The sequence below is a fragment of the Stenella coeruleoalba genome (assembly GCF_951394435.1).
Source record: "Stenella coeruleoalba genome assembly, chromosome: 1".
Classification (NCBI taxonomy): Eukaryota; Metazoa; Chordata; class Mammalia; order Artiodactyla; family Delphinidae; genus Stenella; species Stenella coeruleoalba.
The window spans coordinates 31,469,054-31,489,601 of NC_137169.1; the positions used below are offsets into that span (position 1 = coordinate 31,469,054).

Genomic DNA, 20,548 nt, shown 5'->3' on the forward strand with positions numbered 1-20,548 from the left:
ATATTGTTCTTCAACATAATGTGGATCAAGGAAGTTGAGCTGCTTGTGTTTTCTTTTAAGAGTCTTCGAGCAAAACTTTTCTAGATCAGGCTTTCTGCAGATGTTAAAGAATACTGCATGACAGTCGTTAGTTCTTTTTTTGTGGGGGGGCTCTTATAATTTAATAATGTTGTTAATACGTTGTTTCTACCCTTCAAGCATCATGGAAGCCTTGTGAGGGGAAAGAGCATTGAACTCAGAGTCAAGAGACAGTGATCTGACACTTTCCAGCTAAATGGTCTTACAAAGTTATTTAACTTCTCTAGACAGTGCTTTTCTCATGTGTAAACTGAGTGTATTAGAGTTAAGTAATCTTTAAAGTCCCTTTGGGCTCAGATTCTGATTCCAAGCACTTAAGTGCAATATATTCCCTTTGCTAAAGCCACTTAGAAATTGGGCGAAGCTGTTTATTTTTTCATAACTTCAAGCCAATCTTCTAAAAATTGGGAGAGCAGAGTTTTCCTTGGCTTACTAATGCATGGTGATTGGGGAGGATTGGCTTGGTCTCAAAATTTAGTCATTCATTAATTTTTTTTTTGGCTGTGTTAGGTCATCGTTACTGTGCGTGGGCTTTCTCCAGTTGCGGTGAGCGGGGGCTACTCTGTTGAGGTGCGCAGCCTTCTGATTATGGTGGCTTCTCTTGTTGCGGAGCCTGGGCTTTAGGCGCGTGGGCTTCAGTAGTTGTGGCACACGGGCTCAGTAGCTGTGGCTCACGGGCTCTAGAGTGCAGGCTCAGTAGTTGTGGCACACAGGCTTAGTTGCTCCGTGGCATGTGGGATCTTCCCGGACCAGGGCTCGAACCCGTGTCCCCTGCATTGGCAGGTGGATTCTTAACCACTGCACCACCAGGGAAGCCCCATTCATTAATTTTTAAAAATAGCTATGTTGAGATTTAATTCACATATCACATAATTCACCCATTTAAAGTGTACATTTCAATGGCTTTTATTGTATTCACAGAGTTTCGCAGCCATCACCACAATCAATTTTAGAATATTTTCCTCATCCCCCAAAAGAAACCCTGTACCCTTTAATCATTATCCCTAACCAACCCCCCATCCTCTCCCCCAGCCCTAGGCAACCACCCATCTACCATCTGTCTCTATAGATTTGCCGATTCTAGATATCTCATACAAATTGAATCATGCAATATGTGGTTCTTTGTAAGTGGCTTCTTTCACATGTCATAATATTTAGGCATTTGGATTATTTTCACTTTTTGGCTGTTGTGAACAATGAATGCTGCTATGAACATTCATTCATGTACAAGTTTTGTTTTTGTTTTTTTCCGGACATGTTTTTAATTCTCTTGGATATATACCTAGGAGTGGAATTACTGAGTCGTATGGTAAATTGTGTTTAGCCTTTTGAGGAACTGTCAGACTTTTTTCCAAAGCAGCTGCATCGTTTTACATTCTCACTGGGAGTGTATGAGGGTTCCAGTTTCTCTATAGCCTCATCAACACTTATTATCTGTCTTTTTTTTTTTTGCGGTACGCAGGCCTCTCACTGTTGTGGCCTCTCCCGTTGCGGAGCACAGGCTCCGGACGCGCAGGCTCAGCGGCCATTGCTCACGGGCCCAGCCGTTCCGCGGCACGTGGGATCTTCCCGGACCTGGGCACGAACCCGCGTCCCCTACATCGGCAGGGAAGCCCCTATCTGTCTTTTTGATTGTAGCCATCCTAGTGGTTGTGAAGTGGTATCTCACTGTAGTTTGATTTACATTTTCCTTATGGCTAATGATATTGAGCATCTTTTCATGAGTTTGTTAGCCATTTGTACATATTCCTTGGAGATTTCTAAAGAACTAATTTTGATGGTGATTTTCACAGGGAGTACAAACAGGTAAGGACCTGGATAGTTGAAGTTTTTCACTCATCTTGTTTGCTAACAGCAGCATGATTATTTGTTGGAAAGAAACATATATATGGATGCTTTCTGAGCACTCTTGGCTTCACTTGGCTGCCTCTAATACTTTCCTGGTGCTTAGTCCACCAGACTTTTTCTTAGGAGATTTGTGGAAAACTTCAGAGGCAATGTAGCATGTACAGAAATGGTGACGACTTTAGAAGGGGGCAGACCTGGGTTTGGTTGGCCTGGTCATTGAGCCGTATGATCGTGGGATGTTAATTGAGCCCTCCAAATCCCCCCTCTGCATCTGAACATTTTTTGATGTAAAAGCACTAGTAAGTGTTAGCGAGTTCTTTTTTTTTTTAATTATCATAGTTCCTTATTTTTTATTATTTATTTTTGGCTGTGTTGGATCTTTGTTGCTGTACTTGGGCTTTCTCTAGTTGCGGTGAGTGGGGGCTGCTCTTCGTTGCGGTGCGCGGGCTTCTCATCGCGGTGGCTTCTCTTGTTGCGGAGCATGGGCTCTAGGCGCACGGGCTTCAGTAGTTGTGGCTCACGGGCTTCAGAGCGCAGGCTCAGTAGTTGTGCACAGGCTTAGTTGCTCTACGGCATGTGGGATCTTCCTGGACCAGAGCTCCAACCCGTGTCCCCTGCATTGGCAGGCAGATTCTTAACCACTGCGCCACCAGGGAAGCCCCTAGTTCTTTATCCTTCTCTAGGCAGAGCTGTGTCCAGTATGCTTCAGAAACAGACTACTGTTCTCTGTTGAAAATTATCTGAGAAAAAAAAAAATCTTACTATACTCCCTTCCCCCATTACTTTTGTCTATATCTCTCTACTGGTTTTCATAGTTACTTAGTTATTATAATCACACAAAGACTGAGAAACAGTAAACTAGGACTCATGTAAATTTCTTGTAAGGTGGTTGAATTTTGCTATTCACAGGTGGAAAACATAAACCGGAATTTTCAGAAGGAGATATTGGGGCCTTGATGTAAAACTAACTTTACATTTCAAGTACTTCCTTTTTCTTGGTGTTTGGTATCCTACTGATAACACGATCTCACCTGGTCCGCAGCCCTGTGTAATTTATTTAAATAATTACTTGATGACCACTCCCGATTTTTATACCCTATGTTCAGGTCTTACCTGTCAATAATAAGTCCCTCATTATTGTTTCTTCTCTTCTTTTTTTATAAATTTATTTTATTTTATTTATTTATTTTTGGCTGCACTGGGTCTTCGTTGCTGCGTGTGGGCTTTCTCTAGTTGTGGCGAGTGGGGGCTACTCTTCATTGCAGTGCGTGGGCTTCTCATTGCGGTGGCTTCTCTTGTTGTGGAGCACGGGTTCTAGGCGCGCAGGCTTCAGTAGTTGTGGCACGTGGGCTCAGTAGTTGTGGCTCGTGGGCTCCAGAGCGCAGGCTCAGTAGTTGTTGCACATGGGCTTAGTTGCTCCGCGGCATGTGGGATCTTCCCGGACCAGGGATTGAACCCGTGTCCCCTGCATTGGCAGGCGGATTCTTAACCACTGCACCACCAGGGAAGTCCCTGTTTCTTCTCTTCTTAATCCTAATAACAAGTATTTAATAATTTCTGACTTTTTAAAACCTACTGTTCATTTAAAATCTGATTTCCATTCCACCACTCTCTAGAAAATTATTCTCACAAAAAGCACTCTTATTTGTAGGAAAATTCAGAAAGCCTTTCTTAGTTTTCGCCCTCCTTGTCCTGTAGCATTTGATACTGGTGATCATCTCTTTCTTGATTATACTTTCTTGGTTTGTTGCCTACCTCTTTCACTGCCTTTTCCCCTACCCACCCCGCCTCCTTTGTTGATTGCTTTCCCATCTCCTGCCTTCTAGTTTTGGCTATTCCTTCAGGCTCAGTCCTTAGCCCTCCGCTCTTCTTTTCTCCCTAACACTGAAAGCCCAACATTTCCCATGTCTTTGGCTAGCACCTCTATGCATATGACTTCTAAACTTAAGTTCTCATCTGCCCCAGATTAAATTCTGGTATTTTCAGCTGCTTCAAGAACATTTCCATTTGTAGCTCCTTTGCTGTTGTTTTAAATTCAACATACTTCAGATTGAACTTGTCAAATCAAACTTCCTTTCCAACTCTTATGACCTGCTAATTTCTTGAGTGGTGCACTGTGGTTGAACCCTTGGACCCACATGAGGGAGGGGTCTTGAAATCTTAGAGCCACTGCTGTGTTGGAGTCAACTGTCATGGGCTCATGAGAGCCAAATATTAAACTTTCAGGAATTTTGTGAGCTATATTTGCTAAGCACAGCCATTATTAAAAATTAAATTATGTAAACTTACAATTAAATAAATTGTATTTAAAATAAAGGTAATAAATATTCAAAGCTCATCACTTCAGTTACTTTACTATGTTATTACCATCTGTGCTCTTGAGGTCAGTTATGTCTGTTGTATCTCTCTGATGGAAATTCTATATATTGGTGTGCTACTGTACATTTCTTCCCAACATTGCTTTTAGTGATATTATATTAATAGCTTGAAATTGGTCATTTCAATAGAGTATTTACACCATGAAAATCAACAAGTGATACAAGTCTGGGGTAAATGTATTGTTTCATTCATTGTCTAAACTTAAGAAAGTGAGGGAGAAAATGTTAGTATTGCAGATTAAACTAAAATATGTGTCATATTGTCAGTAGCACAAAAAAATTGAAGAAATATTCTTTAAATATTTGAAACCTATATTTAATTTTTAAATATTTGAAACCTGTTATTCAATTTATCATGAACCATTTTCTCCAGTTGGGTTATCTACCTGTCAACTTCTTATTCCTTCGCACACACGTACAAACATGCATGTCTTGCATGTTTCCACCCCTATACCTAGCCTTATGTGGTTTTCCCCTGCTCTTTCTTTCTATCAAACATTTTCTAATCCTTCAAGTCCTTTCTTTTCTAGGAAGTTTACTAAGATGTTTCCACCCTTTATCTTTTCTGATTTGCAATCTGTTTTGAATGCTAGAATATTATAGTTGGAAAGGACTTATAGTTCAATCTTCGACGTGAATGTAGAAATTCCAATATCCTAGTCTCTGCTTGAAAAACTCCAGTGACTAGAAATCCACTATTCTGAGAGTAAACCCTTTCTCTTATTGTCTAGAAAATTAATTATGTTGAAAAGAATCTTCTTCCTTGTAATTTCCAATTGTCTTCTGATTCTGTGTTTGAGCATATCAGTGAAGTTGTCACTAGACTTGGAATGAATCAGTCACTTTAGGCACTTCCCACAGCTATGTGACCATAACTTCTCAGAGCCTTAGCTTCCTCAGTTTCTGTTATAGAATGGGAGTAATAAGTAAACTTCACAGGGCAGTTGTTTGGATTAAGTAAATAAAATGAGATTATGTCTGATTACAAAGCATTGTAGTAATGGCAAAGACTAATATCAGAAAGACCAGGGCTTCCCTGGTGGTTGGGAGTCTGCATGCCGACGCAGGGGACACGGGTTCGTGCCCCGGTCTGGGAAGATCCCACATGCCACGGAGCGGCTGGGCCCGTGAGCCATGGCCGCTGAGCCTGCGCGTCTGGAGCCTGTGCTCCGCAATGAGAGAGGCCACAACAGCGAGAGGCCCGCGTACTGCAAAAAAAAAAAAAAAAAAAAAAAAAAAGAAAGACCAAACTGAGGCCCGTCTTTCCACTTGTGACCTTAGGCAAGTTACTTAACCTCTTTGTGTCTCATTTCCTCATGTGTAAAACAGGAATAATAATACCTACCTTATGGATATGAGGGATAGATGAGATAACATCTAAAGCATTAGCACAATGTTTGACATTACCCACACATTTTTCTAAAGTGATATCTATTTGTTTTTGCATAGTTTCAGTTATAAAATTAGAATTGTTTTTTCCCAAAAGAAAAGTATTTCTCAAGTTCACTATTAGAAGTGTTTGGTAAGGGGCTTCCTTGGTGGCGCAGTGGTTAAGAATCCGCCTGCCAATGCAGAGGACACGGGTTCAAGCCCTGGTCCAGGAAGATCCCACATGCCATGGAGCAACTAAGCCCATGTGCCACAACTACTGAGCCTGCGCTCTGGAGCCCACGATCCACAACTGCTGAAGCCCATGTGCCACAACTACTGAAGCCCTCGTGCTTAGAGCCCATGCTCTGCAACAAGAGAAGCCACCGCAGTGAGAAACCCATGCACCGCAACAAAGAGTAGCCCCCACTCTCTGCAACTGGAGAAAGCCCGCACGGAGCAACGAAGACCCAACTCAGCCAAAAATAAATTAAAAAAAAAAAGTATTTGGTAAGAAAGGGGTTAAATTAAGGTACACCGTATGGAATACTGGGTATCTAGCATTTTAGTTTCCTTCGTAGCACTCTGGAAGGCTTTTCTGACTCTGACTGGTCTCATCTGTCCATCATTGGCCGTCATTTCACATTTTGGTCCATAATAATTCCTGAGATGTTTCAGGATGATTAAGACTCCCCATCCCTAGTCCAGACTTTCTGGAGTATTTTTCATGGTTGGCTGGAGTATGTAATGGATCTGGCTTCAATTTACTTATTAATTATAAATTTACTTATTTATTTTATATTTATTTTTGGCCGCGTTGCGTGTTTGTTGCTGCACGCGGGCTTTCTCTAATTGTGGTGAGTGGGGGCTACTGTTCGTTGCCGTGCGTGGGCTTCTCATTGCGGTGGCTTCTCTTGTTGCGGAGCGTGGGCTGTAGGCACGCGGGCTTCAGTAGTTGTGGCTCGCAGGCTCAGTACTTGTGGCTTGCGGGCTCTAGAGCACAGGCTCAGTAGTTGTGGCACACGGGCTTAGTTGCTCCGCGGCATGTGCGATCTTCCTGGACCAGAGCTCGAACCCGTGTCTCCTGCATTGGCAGGCGGATTCTTAACCACTGTGCCACCAGGGAAGTCCCTGGCCTCAATTAAAAGAAAAACACACATACACTTCTGTTAAGTGTTACCATTTCATATGTATTATACTCCAACCTGAAAATTCCTGAATTTTTTGTTGTTTCCAGTTTCAAATTCTTTAATTTGTGTTTACCTAGGACCAGAGATTCTTGTGTAGATAATAAAATAATTCAAGATAGAATAAAAATCAGTCTGTTTCACTCTCATGCACAGGTCCGGAAGCACATCAATGATCTTTATGAAGATCTGCGGGATGGCCATAACCTGATCTCTCTGCTGGAGGTCCTCTCAGGCATCAAACTGGTGAGCTTGTCTCTTCTCCTAATCAGTTGACCTCACAGGTGTGGCCCTATTAATGACATATGGGTCCACCTTGTTGAGTGCTGGGGCAGTGACTGTCACTGTGTCCTCTGTTACATGGGAGGAAAAAGTAGAAGAGGTAATTGGTGTACTTTATAACTCAGACTTAACACTTTATAAATGCTGTAATTTCATCTTAATTTAACCTGATGTATCATATATTCTCATTTCTTGATGGAATCAAGTATCAGTTCTGTTCCTTTCATATTTGCATGTTTTCTCCTTACTTGTTCTTTATCTATTTATAGATGCTAGTGTTTCAGGAATAGCAGATTTACATTTAAAGGTTTTTGAATAAGGTGTATTTTTCTTCCTACAGCTTTATTTCTAGTCTATATAGACTCCTCCTATTTTTGCTTCTACCTATGAATTGTTCTATTTCTATATTCAACAAAGACCTGAAATTTACATTTAAAAGCCCAGGTATTTAGAGTCATTTTTTTCCAAATCACCTCACTCTCTCCCTTCTGGGATTCACTGTCTTTCACAGGGTCGGAGAAGTGCTGAAGTTGCTGTCTGAGCATAGCCCCAGACGGAGTACATCTGGGCTCCTTGGATAATTAAACATGCCTGCTTCCTCCCCAGATGTATTAAATGTGGCTTGTGGAAACACTTACCTGTCTGAGGGCAAAGGCTGTCTGAACCTCTTGGCTCATGAGTTCTTATCTTCACTTTGTTTGAGGGATCAGAGTAACCTCTCTGTGGGCTCATTGTTTCCTATATGGAAACAATTGTTTCCTAATGGAAGCCTGTGGTCCTATGCAGCTCCTGCTCTAACTCGAGCGTTGCAGACAACATACTTTTCATTTAGAAAAGGCCAGGGCTGAATACTGGAAACACCTGTGAGGGAGGAGCGCTCTGGAGAGGCACACCGCTCGAGGAGCTGGTGGAGCCAGCGTGCTCACCGCCTTTGGTGAATTCTTAGTCATTGTTGGTTGTGTTTCAAGAGCAGGATTTGGCACATTAGATTTCACTCCCTAAGTAATAGCTTCTTCCACGGTTGGAGCTTGCCTTCCCCTGGGGCCTTTGTTTTGGTTTCACTTTTTTTTTGGTCTTACAGTAGAATTAATTTTATAATGTTTAGTGGCCTAAAATTGACAGATGCTTTTATTAACATAGCCAGTACATATGATTTCTAGTTCTTCTCTGGCCCTCATTTATAAATCTCCTAAATAATCAGAATTTTACTTTCACTGTGCTGGACTTAACAGTGCTCACAAAGTTATATTTTGGGCAGTTTGGTTGGTATATTTGATGAACTTGTAGTGATTTTATATTGAAAAGTGATTCTTTTCAGTGATGTTGCTTAAAAGCAGGTTAAAACCACTCCAATCTGATTTCTTTTTCTAACCTTTGAAAACCTACAGGTGTTTATGGAGATAGCCATAAAATATCATCTTTTCACCAAAAACCACCCAAATATGTCTTTCATGGTTATTCTCATCCTCCTCTCTGCCTTACTTGATTCACAGAAGTAGGGAAGGTGGGTGGCCGTGGAGAATTAAAGCTGTGTTTCAACAAAAGAAGTGTTCAGTATAACCATCTGCTCTGGTCTTAATTTGGTTTTTGCATCTTTCTGGAGGTGGGAGGGTATTTTCATATTTATTTTCACCTTTTTTTTTTTCCTGCATTCATTTCCTTTTCGTTCATGTGTTGTGAATTTCCTGTTTCTCTGTCATGTCTTTCTCTTGGTTGGTGGCTAAAGGAGCCAGCAGGGCTGAAGACCCTCCGTCTGGTGAGCATGCCCTCCTGGCGCCATACAAACAGCAAGGAGCAGGAGGAAGATGATGATGATGATGATGTAGTAGGTCCTCCTGGGGCCACCAGCATCCCAGCCGCACTGCAGGGCCATCAGAGAGTTTGGGGTTCTCTAGGTCTCCAAGTAGCTCAGTTACCAGTTGCCTTCGTCCCTGTCCGCCTGGGAATTTGGGTCCCAAAGAAAGTGGTTAAAACTAATTGTGCCTCTTGCCACTGTTAGATGATCCTGGAGTGGGAATTGTTTTGCTTATCTGAGAGTAGCTGGCACGAAAAGAATAAGGGTGTTCGGTGGCATCAAGTCCCTTTGTGACCTGGAGACCCATGGCTTTCTGGTGGCCTTGCTATGTTGTCTGAGTCGAGATCACAGAATCGTGGAAAGCTTAGTTGACAGCACGACAGTTATTGCTTATGACTCCACACTCCGGACTAACGGGGACTGTCCATCTCTCTGGCCTCCAGGTTCTCACCACGCACCATGTCATTTGTTTTCAGAAGAGCCTGGTGTTTGCAAACCACTCACTGCATGGAGATACCCTGCTTGGTCAATAACATCTCTAGTTGCTGTAGAGGACAGATATTTAACTTGCATGTTCTTAAGCATATTTTTGGTGGGGAGTACTTAGGAGTAAAGATTAGAGTGTGTAAGAAGGCCATTTTCTGCTTGCAGGCTCTAAGCTATAGCCTGTGATCTTTCTCCAGAAAGAGGGCTTAGGCAATATCCCCATTCCCTGTCCTCTTAAAGTCATCTTTTCACCTCATTGATCTCCCTTCCCATTGCCTTAGAGTCTTCAGTTTCACAGGCTGTGTCATCTTCTAAGCTATAGTCACAATTAGTTTAGCTGAAATGACTGAGAAGAGGTTCTCACTAAGAAGATTTTTCCTAAAACTTTGACTTTGAAGTTATTCTGTTTCACAGAGAGGCCTCATCCTCTCTGTCGATTACTCTTGTTTGGAAGTTTTGCTTAGAAGGGCTAGGGGACCCCCACAGAGATGCTTCCACCCCATCTTTCCATGTGGTGGGTTACTTTTTGCCCATTTCAACCTGGGGCAGTGTTTCTTCTGTGCAGGTGCCCACAACAGAGCTACCTTGTATTTTATTGGCCTTTAATTAGTACCAATTTGACATTTACAGATGAATTGGGTATGATCTAGTGAGAGTAATGTTTTAGTCCCAGTTGTAGTAAAATAAAAACAACATTGGAAAGTGAGCAGGAGAAAATGTTCCAGAGGTAGGTAGCAGTCCCTGTACCCACTGGGGAAACACTTCCTGCACTTCTGGATGGATAGGAGTTGAGCAGTGGACGAGGCAGTGGGGATGGGCACCAGGGGCCCTGGGTGAAGGTGGGCCTCTCCCCCGTGGCTGTTATGACATCCAGGACTGAGTGACTGGCAGGAAATACCTTTCTTTGGAGGACTGTGTTGAACAGCCCTACGTCATCAAGGTCTTTTTTGCTCTGGGTATTTCATACTGGGGTAAAGGGTGGCTTTGCTACACCAACACCCATCTTCCTAGAAAATAGGTTTCTTCCTGATTTCTGCCTTCCATTCTAGGTTTTTTCACTTGCTTGTTGAGCATGTGTAACTCCTCATTCCCTAGTATAAAATTGGCTACCTCTAGTTTCTCTTGCCAGGTTTGTAATACAGTTGGCTGTGTCCATTACTGTGCAGTATGCAATTAGGACTTTCTACCGTTCCTTACAATAGCATTTAACTGCGATTCTGGGAGCCATAGAGGCAAGTCTTTGTTCCCATTAACGTCACATCCAGAATCAAGTTCTGCCACGTACGACTGCAGAAGAACCCGTAGAGGAGCTGCGGCACTGCCTAAGCATTTGCATTCACACGGGCTGTGTGTTCACGGGGATCCTAGTGGTAAACAAGGCCTTCTGGGGCCTCAGCAAGCATGGTGAAAACACACACAGGTCCTGCCCTGGGGGGTGCTTTATGGGATGCTCCCACGCCTGGCTTCAGTCATGAGGAATTCTTTGTGGTCTTTTAGTCCTTGAAATGAAAGAGGAAAGTGGTCTGCACGGGTAAATTGGTGTAGCTGAAATGAACATCCCTTTTGTTTGTTTGTTTGCAGCCCCGGGAGAAGGGCAGGATGCGTTTTCACAGGCTGCAGAATGTGCAGATTGCCCTGGACTTCCTAAAGCAGCGACAGGTAAGAGTGTCCCGTGTGTTCCCCATTCTGCCAGGGAATGTTGGCATCGGGTCCCTAGATGTTCTCAGTGCCCCTGGCATGTCCTCAGTAAATCTGACCGATGCAGTTCTGAGTCTTGCTTCCTAGTGAGCAGCTGTATTGTGTTTGAACAAATCATTTGGTGGTCCTTACATAGAGTTTGTGGCCTGTCTGAGGGGGGGAGAGTCTTAGAGAAGAGTAAGATATGAAAGATTACCTCACCTCGGGTGGAGGTCAAAGGGAAGATGAAAAATAAACCAGCTCAGAAGATGGGAAAAGGTACATCGTCTTGGAAGAGGGAAAACCAGAGTGCTCCATCATCATGAGAACTGGGTGAGGGGATGGTCAGGATAGCTGAACGGCACATGGAGCTGAGGCGAAGCTCTCAGCTGTGCAGCACTGATGACTTAAGAGAACAGCCTCAGTAGAGCGGAAAAGTGTTTAGGACATAGTAAAGAAGCTTTTCCCTCTTTACTAAATAAGGAAGGAAGGATAAAGAAGCAAGATGGCAACATATTTTTAGACATAGGGAGAGAAGCCAACGAAGAGAGGAGAACAGAATGAGAGCAAGGAGGAGTACGAGTCAGAGCCTGTTACCCCGGAAGGTGCCTTGGAGATCCTCTAGTCCAGCCTTTTTGTTTCATATGGAAGGAAACTGAGAAATGACCTGCCCCAAATCACACAAGGTAGAGCAAAGCTGGGACTTCCACTGAGGTCTCCTGACACTTGTTTAACGCTCCTTCCGTGCTGCTTTCTACACACGTTTCCTCCTCCCATTGCTTCCTAATTGATGGAACCAAGCCCAGGGATAGAGGGATGAGATACAGAGCACAGCTGACGTGGTTTCTTTGAAAAAGAAAGGAAAAAAATGCCTCTTCTGTGATACAGGGAGGAGGAAGGAAGGAGGGATAAAGACAAAAGAGAAAGTTTGTGGAGAGGAGGAAGGTGGATGGATGAAGGAGTCAGAGATCATCTGCCTAGAGGGCTGTTTGGAGAGACTTGGTATAGCTGCAGTCGCCAGGCAACAGCACCGGTCACGATGACATTAGATGGTACACATATTTTTGGAGTTAGTTCATTTCTGTCACTCTTATCGGTAATTCTCATTAACTTGGGAAATTCTTTTTCTGTGTACTCCTGTAGCAGTTTGCTTCTAATATAATACTTATTACTTTATTGTTATTTCTGTTTGCTGTAATGCATTGTAGGCCCGTGAGGACAGGGAACGTGATCGTACTTAACATTTTTATCTTCATCACCTGTCATCATGAATGGTCCATAATCAGCACTTAATAAATATTTGTTGAATAAATTGATAAATGAAAAGAGGTAGGAGAATTGGAGGCTGACGTGTTTAGGGGACCAGAGAGAGCAGTGTTGGAATGTCTGTATGTAGAGTTACAGGAAACCAGAGAGGGCCTTAATGGGCAAAAGGTGAATTGAGAAGAACTGATTAGCTAGAAATATAAATAAGGATGGAGAGGAGATTGGTTACTTGGCTACAGTAAAAATGTGAGCGGTTAACCGTGGACACAGAGAAGGGCAGAGAGAGCTCTAGAGCAGTTCTTGCTTATGGTGAGGTTGTAGCTGTGCAGGTGTCCAAAGCAGAGTGAAAATGAAAGTCATCAGAAGTGGGAAGGCAGACAGGTTGTACAGATGGGTGATACTTGGGTCATCGAGATGAGTGTGACAGTTATCAAGAAAGGTGGTAGAAGATGAGGTAGGAAAGGTAGGAGTTAGGTGTGAAGTCTCCGAAGAACAGATTGGCAGAGGTTGGAAGGTGGCTTGGCCAAGGAAGGTAGACTTCAGAAAACAAGGGGAAGGCTGACAGAGTTGGGACTGAGGAACGTGGACTTGGCTGATACTGCCAGCCTGCCAGCTGTGGGCTGCTTGTGATTAGAAAACCTGCACTCAGACCAGAAGCAGGTTGTCCCACTCCCAATATACAGAAGAGGAAACTGCGATACAGAAAAGGGAAAGAATTTGCCCAGGCATCTTGGTCGTTCAGGTTGCTGGAACACAGTATCACAGCCCTGGTGGCTTATAAACAACAGAAACTTATTTCTCACAGTTCTGAACGCTGGGAAGTCCAAGATCGAGGCAGATTTGGTATCTGGTGAGGTCCTGTTCAGAGATGGCTTTTAGCTGTGACCTCACATGATGGAAAGGTCGAGGGAGCTTTCTGGGTCTCTCTCTTTTTTTTTTTTTTTGCAGTACGTGGACCTCTCACTGTTGTGGCCTCTCCAGTTGCGGAGCACAGGCTCCGGATGTGCAGGCTTAGTGGCCATGGCTCACGGGCCCAGCCGCTTCGCGGCATGTGGGATCTTCCAGGACCGGGGCACGAACCCGTGTCCCCTGCATCGGCAGGTGGACTCTCAACCACTGCGCCACCAGGGAAGCCCTCTGGGTCTCTCTTATAAAGATACTAATTCCATTCCCTCAAGGCCTAATCACCCCCAGAAGGTCCCACCTCCATATACCTTCAGATTGGGTGTTAGGATTTAACATATGAATTTTGGAGGAACACAAGCATTCAGTCTACAGCACCGGTCACCATAGTGTAAGGGAGAAGTGAGGCTTCTGTTTGAGGTCACTAGGTTCTTTAGTACATGAAGATTTCAGTTCAATTGAAGAGATAAAGGAAGGGCAGCTTCAGGACGGTTTGCCACAGTTGTCAGGACCTCCATGAGGGTACAACAAACACTCGCAGGGGTGGAGGTGGAACTGGAAGTAGGCTGGTTTTCCAGCCTACTCTCGGTTTCAGCACTGAAAGGCCCACGTCCCAGGAAACCCCTCAGTTTCCAGCAGCCAGGGATGGTTGGTCACCCTGGTGGGGGAAGGGCCTGTGTGTCTGTGCACATCGTGTTGCTGGAATGAGATTTTAGGAGTAAAGCATATGCTATGGGAGGTGTGAGTAGGTGGGGATGTCTGCGACAAAGGAGGGGAAATAGATGGGAGCAGGCCAGAGACCAGTGAGGGACAAGGGGCAGATCTCTCTCTCTCAACCTTGAAGAAATAAGAAAGAAAAAGAAAAAAGTCAGGGCTGTGGTGACTTAATTAAAAAGCAACTCATAATAGCATGTGCTTGCAAGGTTGCTTTGCTGGTGGGATTGCAAAATGGTACAGTCACGCTGGAAGATACTGGTTGGCCAAAAAGTGCGTTCGCTTTTAAAGTAAAAATCAGACACATTTTTCGTTTTCGCCGAGAACTTTATTGAACAAATATATTCGCCCTTTTGTTCCACTGCTTTCTGCCATTTTTCAGGCAACTTCGTAATTCCATTTTCCTAAAACTTTTTATCTTTTTGAGCAAAGAACTGTTCCAGGTGCCTTTTACAGTCTTCCAGGGAATTTAAATTTTTTCCATTAAGAGAATTTTGTAAATACCTAAATAAATGGAAATCTGAAGGTGCACTGTCTGGTGAGTACAGTGGGTGAATCAGAACTTCGCAGCCAAGCTGTAACAGTTTTTGCCGGTCATCAAAGAAACTTATGGTCTTGGCGTTATCCTGATGGAAAATTATGAGTTTTCTGTTGACTAATTCTGAACGCTTTTTATCGAGTGCTGCTTTCACTTGGTCTAATTGAGAGCAGTACTTGTTGGAATTAACAGTTTGGTTTTCCAAAAGGAGCTCATAATAGAGGACTCCCTTCCAATCCCACCATGTACACAACATCACCTTCTTTGGATAAAGACCGGCCTTTGGTGTGGTTGGTGGTGGTTCATTTCGCTTGCCCCACAATCTCCTCTGTTCCGCATTATTATACAGTATCCACTTTTCATCGCCCATCACAATTTATTTTGAAAATGGAACGTTTTCATTACATTTCAGTAGAGAATCACAGGCGGAAATACGGTCAAGAAGGTTTTTTTCACTTTACTTATGTGGAACCCAAGCATCAAAGCGATGAACATAACCAAACTGGTGCAAATGATTTTCAACGCTTGATTTGGATATTTTGAGTATGTCAGCTATCTCCCGCGTGGTATAACGTTGATTGTTCTCAATTAATGTCTCTATGTGATCGCTATCAACTTCAACTGGTATACCTGACCGTGGAGCATCGTCCAGCGAGAAATCTCCAGCACAGAACTTCACAAACCACTTTTGACATGTTCGATCAGTCACAGCACCTTCTCCATACACTGAACAAATTTGTTTTTGCGTTTCAGTTGCATTTTTACCTTTCTTGAAATAATAAAGCATAATTTGCCAAAATGTTGCTGTTTTTCTTCAACATTAAAATGGTTACACAGAAATTCACCAATTTTGTTAAGTCTTTTTTTAAACGCACACTGATATGACAGCTGTCACATACAATCTAACAAAATTGTTTTGAATGAAGTTAAAGACAACTAAGTGCTACTAGAGCCATCTGACAGAAAAAAACGAACGAACCTTTTGGCCAACCCAACAGTTGGGCAGTTTCTTATAAAACTAAACATACACCATATGACCCAGCAATCCCACTCCTAGGAATTTACCCTAGAGAAATGAAAACATGTGCTCGCACAAAAAACTGTACATGAATATAGGAGCTTTATTCATAATTGTCCCAAACCGGAAATGGCGCAAATGTCCTTCAATAGATGAGTGGATAATTACAGTGTAGTGTATCGGTATAGTGGACTACTCCTCCACAACGAAAAGGAGCAAACTGTTGTTACATGCAGCAACTTGGATGGGGATCTCATGAACATTATGCTGAGTGAAAAAAAGCTATTATCAAAAGATTACATACTGTGTGATTCCATTTATATGACATTCTGGAAAAAGCAAAATTGGGAACAGATCAGTGGTTGCCAGGATTTAGGGCTGCGGGCAGGGTTTGACTACAAAGGGGCAGCTTGAGATCACCTTTTCGGGTTGACGTACCTGTTCTGTTATCCTGATTGTGGTGGTAGTTACACAAATCTGTACATGTGTGAAAACTCAGAACCAATTTAACTGCAAAAAAACCAATTTAACTGCATATAAATAATGAAAATCTATAAAAATGAAATCAAAAAAGTCACAGAGCTCTGAGACCAGCTTTTGTTTCTTTTTCAGGTGAAACTAGTGAATATTCGCAACGATGACATCACAGACGGCAACCCCAAGCTGACCCTGGGCCTGATCTGGACCATTATTTTGCACTTCCAGGTAGGGTCTATGAAGTTTGTGGTCCTGGTTGCTTGGTTTGGACATGGCCTAGAAAGAGTTAGAGGTTGCTCTGCCTTCCAAGGGCACACTGAGGCTTGCTTCTCCGTATTTGGCAGTGAATGAGGGTGAGAGTGGGAGTTGGAAAGGAAGATTAGGGTGGCCTGGAGGCAAAGCTCTTGCAGTGTAAACCCAGAACTTCCTCATCATTTGCATGATGAAATGGGATTTTTCACTTGTTTGTGCTTTGGCCCTTTCATTGGCAGTCTGGTTATTAAAAGTCTGCTCAGCTGAGTCAAAACTGTCTCTTCAGGGACTCAGAATGTGAAGGGTGGGGAGAGATGTTGGATTTGATGCTCTAGAAGGGTGGAGCGAAGCCTTATAATCCTTCCTTGTTGTAGACTTTTCCTCATCTCTAATGATCTTAAACAAGCCTAGTTAATTGTAGCACTATCTTAGTTATTTCGGGCTGTTATAATGAAACACCATAGGCTGGGTGGCTTAAACAACAAACATTCATTTCTCACAGTTCTGGAGGCTGGAAGTCTAAGATCAGAGTGCTAGCATGGTTGGCTCCTTGGTGAGGGCCCTTTTCCTAGTTAGGCCCTTGCATGGCCTTTCCTTGGGGCATGCATGCAGAGAAAGAGATCTTGTGTTCCTTCATCTTTTTATAAGGACATCAATCCCATTATGAGGGCTCCACTCTCATGACCTCATCTAAACCTAATTACCTGCCAAAGGCCCCACCTCCAGATACCATCATGTCAGGGTTAGGGCTTCAATATATGAATTTCGAGGGGACACAAACATTCAGTTCATAGCAAGCACCTTGGTCTCTGGGTTTGTATATGTGTTTATAATCACAACCTTGTAGCATCCATCACACCCAAGAACAGTGGCATGTTGGTAGTGTTCACATGGTCACACAGCCTTCCTGTTGGTCCCCCCTAAGAAGATAAATCCTTTTCAAGTCTGGATTGCTATTGGAAAATCACAGCCCTATTTTTATAAGTAGACTATCTTGAATCACGTTAGCTCAACTAAACAAAACTATTTCTCAGACAGTTCTCCTATACCCAACAGCTGTACACAAGGCTGATCGATTACAGGGAGCACTTCTTTTTTTTTTTTTAATTTATTTATTTTTGGCTGCGTTAGGTCTTCGTTGCTGCATGCGGGCTTTCTCTAGTTGTGGCGAGCGGGGCTACTCTTGGTTGTGGTGTGTGGGCTTCTCATTGCGGTGGCTTCTCTTGTGGAGCACGGGCTCTAGGCATGGACTTCAGTAGTTGTGGTGCATGGACTTCAGTAGTTGTGGTGTGTGGGCGCGGTGGGCTCAGTAGTTGTGGTGTGGGCTTTTAGTTGCTCTGTGGCATGTAGGATCTTCCCAGACCAGGGCTTGAATCCGTGTCCCCTGCATTGGCAGGCAGATTCTTTACCACTGCGCCACCAGGAAAGTCCCCGGGGAGCATTTCTTGAGCAGGTGGGAAAAGAAGGCTAATAATATAAATATCTCAAGGCAGTGACTCCCAGGGCTGTGGCTGCTGTGATGTCCCAGTTGGGGGGTCAGCGCCACCTGCTGGGTGAAGGCAGAACAGCAGGTGTCCCAGAATTCCTGAGAATCTGGGAAATTCTGAGAGCTCAGGGTTTATTTCTTGGCGCTCTGGTTTGGAACCAGTGCTGGCAATCTGCAGCATAAGTAGGCTTAGGAAAGTGTGGAGGTAACGTGTGTTTTTGTGGAACCACAGGGTGTCCTCAGGCATACTTCGGATATAGGGATAACCACGAACATGAACTTGGCAGTGTGCCTTGGCAGGGTGGGAACAAGAACTTTGCTGAGCTTTCATAGAGTTACCCTCTTGGCACCCTTATGAACAGAGGGGTTTTTTAGAGAAACTTTGTTGGTTGTTTGTATTTCACCACAGACCTGCCTTCACTTTGAGAGACCAATGTTATTCCTCATAGGTGTGAAGTAAGAGGAAGCTGTCCACTGGGTCTTTGTTTCTCCTGACTGCAACTAAATTCAACAAAAGGGAAATTCAGGGGTCAAGGAATGAAAATTGAACTGGCTAATTAAAATTTTCCTGGGACAGAGGAGATGGTGGTAATGTTCCTTAACTGAACACTGCATCAGGAAAATGTTCTCTCTTACTTTCTCTTTAAAAATTTGTTATGAAAAATTTCAAACATATATAAAAGCAGAGAAAATAGTATAGAACCACCATGTACCCATCACCTAGCCCTACAGTTGCTAACTCATGGCCAGTGTTATTTTGTCTATATCCTGATCCACTCCTCAAACCCCCAGGAGGTTATTTTGAAAGGAGTCCCAGACATCATATAATTTCATCTGTAAATATTTCAGTGTGTATCTCTTAAAGACTCTTCATTTAAGCAAACCACAGTGTTATAACACTGTAAAAATCAGTAATTTCTTAAAATCATTGAATATCTGAGCACTGTTCAGATTTCCCCAGTTATCTCATTTAAAAAATGGCTTGTTTGAATCAGAATCCAAAGTCCACACATGTGTTAAATTTTCCCCTCCTCTTTTTTTCTCCTTTTGGTTTGTTGAATAAATCAGGTCTTTTGTCCTATGCAATTTATGTAAAGATGCTGGTGGCATCTGTGGGATGTTTTCTAACAGCATCCTCCATCCCTCTCTTGTATTGCCTGTAAACTGGTGTTTTAGACCTGAGGCTGGATCATACTTAGTTTCCCTTTTTTGTGGGGCGGGGCGGGGGGCAGGCAAGGATGCTGATGTTGAGTTGTATACTTTTTTTTTTTTTTGGCTGTGTTGGATCTTCATTGCTGCGCTTGGGCTTTCTCTAGTTGCAGCGAGCGGGGGCTACTCTTCGTTGCGGTGTGTGGGCTTCTTATTGCCGTGGCTTCTCTTGTTGTGGAGCATGGGCTCTAGGCGCATGGGCTTCAGTAGTTGCAGTAAGCGGGCTCAGTAGTTTTGGCTCACAGGCTCTAGAGCTCAGGCTCAGTAGTTGTGGCGCACAGGCTTAGTTGCTCTGTGGCATGTGGGATCTTCCCGGACTAGGGATTGAACCTGTGTCCCCTGCATTGGCAGGTGGATTCTAAACCATTGCACCACCAGGGAAGTCCCAAGATGTATACTTTTATTGCTACACATCAGAAGGCACATAATGTCTGTTGTCCGTCTGTTCGTGATGTTAAGCTTGATTAGTGAGTTCAGGTGTTATCAGCCTGATCCATCCATTGTAGATCCACTCACTGTTAGCTCTTCACCTAAAACTTTAGCAGCTACTGTTTGTCATTGCTAGTTCCATTATTTCATTAGAAGTTGCAAAATGGTGATACTCAAAATTCTATAATTCTTTTGTAAAGTAGAATTTTACTTTATCCATTACCCTGAGAGATAGCTCCTATAGGAAAGGCAAGATACAATGATAAATGCTTTCATCTTTCCCTCTGTTTTACCAGTTTTCAGAATAATTAGTTGATCCTCTAAGTTTCTCTAAAGACCAATGAAAGTTTCTTTGTTGATATTTATTTTCCTTTAGTATCAGTGTGACTCATGGATTTTTAACAGACTTAAATGTGTTCTAATCAAATACAGCTGTCATTTTTCTTAATACTCAGCTCCGTCTTTGGCCAATGACTTTTTTCAAGTTGACTCTGAGTCCTTTGTCATGATCCCCATAGTCTTGATAATGTGCTTTATTTCTTGTGTGAAGAGCTGTTCCAGATATTTTTTGTATATTTCCTGTTTCAGGCCTGGGATTAGCAATTTCTCCAAGGAACTGAAATTCTTTGTTGACAACAATCTGAGTGCTACCGGGTTGCTCACTGTCTCTAGGCGTTTTCTGTGGACAGAGCTAGCTAACACTTGTATTTTTCTCTTTTAAAAAAATCAAGAATTTATAATGATGTTTCTAATTCAAACTTAGAATTACAGAGTTTTATTCAACTTCTTTGACTTTATGTTTGTATCCTTTTTTTTTCTTATGCTGAAAATCTTGATGCTATCTAAGTAACACATTACTTTTTCCCTTTTTCATACACACACAAGCACACGGGTGCATGCATACATAAAATCATATATATATTATGGCATATATAGAAAGTCATATATATTATATGTAATATATTTGAATCAAAATAACAATGACTGTTATTATTAACAACACGATTACTGAAAAATTTGTGATTTCTTTGCAGTCCTTTATGTCCTTAGTGTTTATCTCCTAAGGACGTACAAATAATCTTGTTTTATAGTCATTTGAAGTAACTTCTCTCTGTGTTGTTAAGCCATTAATTCAATACACAAGTTCATTTGTTTTT

General features: G+C 42.8%; 1 protein-coding gene across 9 annotated transcripts in view; it reads left to right on the forward strand.

Moving 5' to 3' along the window:
- MACF1 (microtubule actin crosslinking factor 1) overlaps positions 1-20,548 on the forward strand; it is a 344,741-nt gene that overhangs the window by 130,853 nt on the left and 193,340 nt on the right. For all 9 annotated transcript variants that reach the window (XM_079928860.1, XM_079928859.1, XM_079928851.1 and 6 more), the window contains 3 exons: positions 7,016-7,105; positions 11,004-11,081; positions 16,151-16,243. In XM_079928860.1, the coding sequence (XP_079784986.1) occupies positions 7,016-7,105; positions 11,004-11,081; positions 16,151-16,243 (261 nt within the window). The remainder of the gene's footprint in view (positions 1-7,015; positions 7,106-11,003; positions 11,082-16,150; positions 16,244-20,548) is intronic.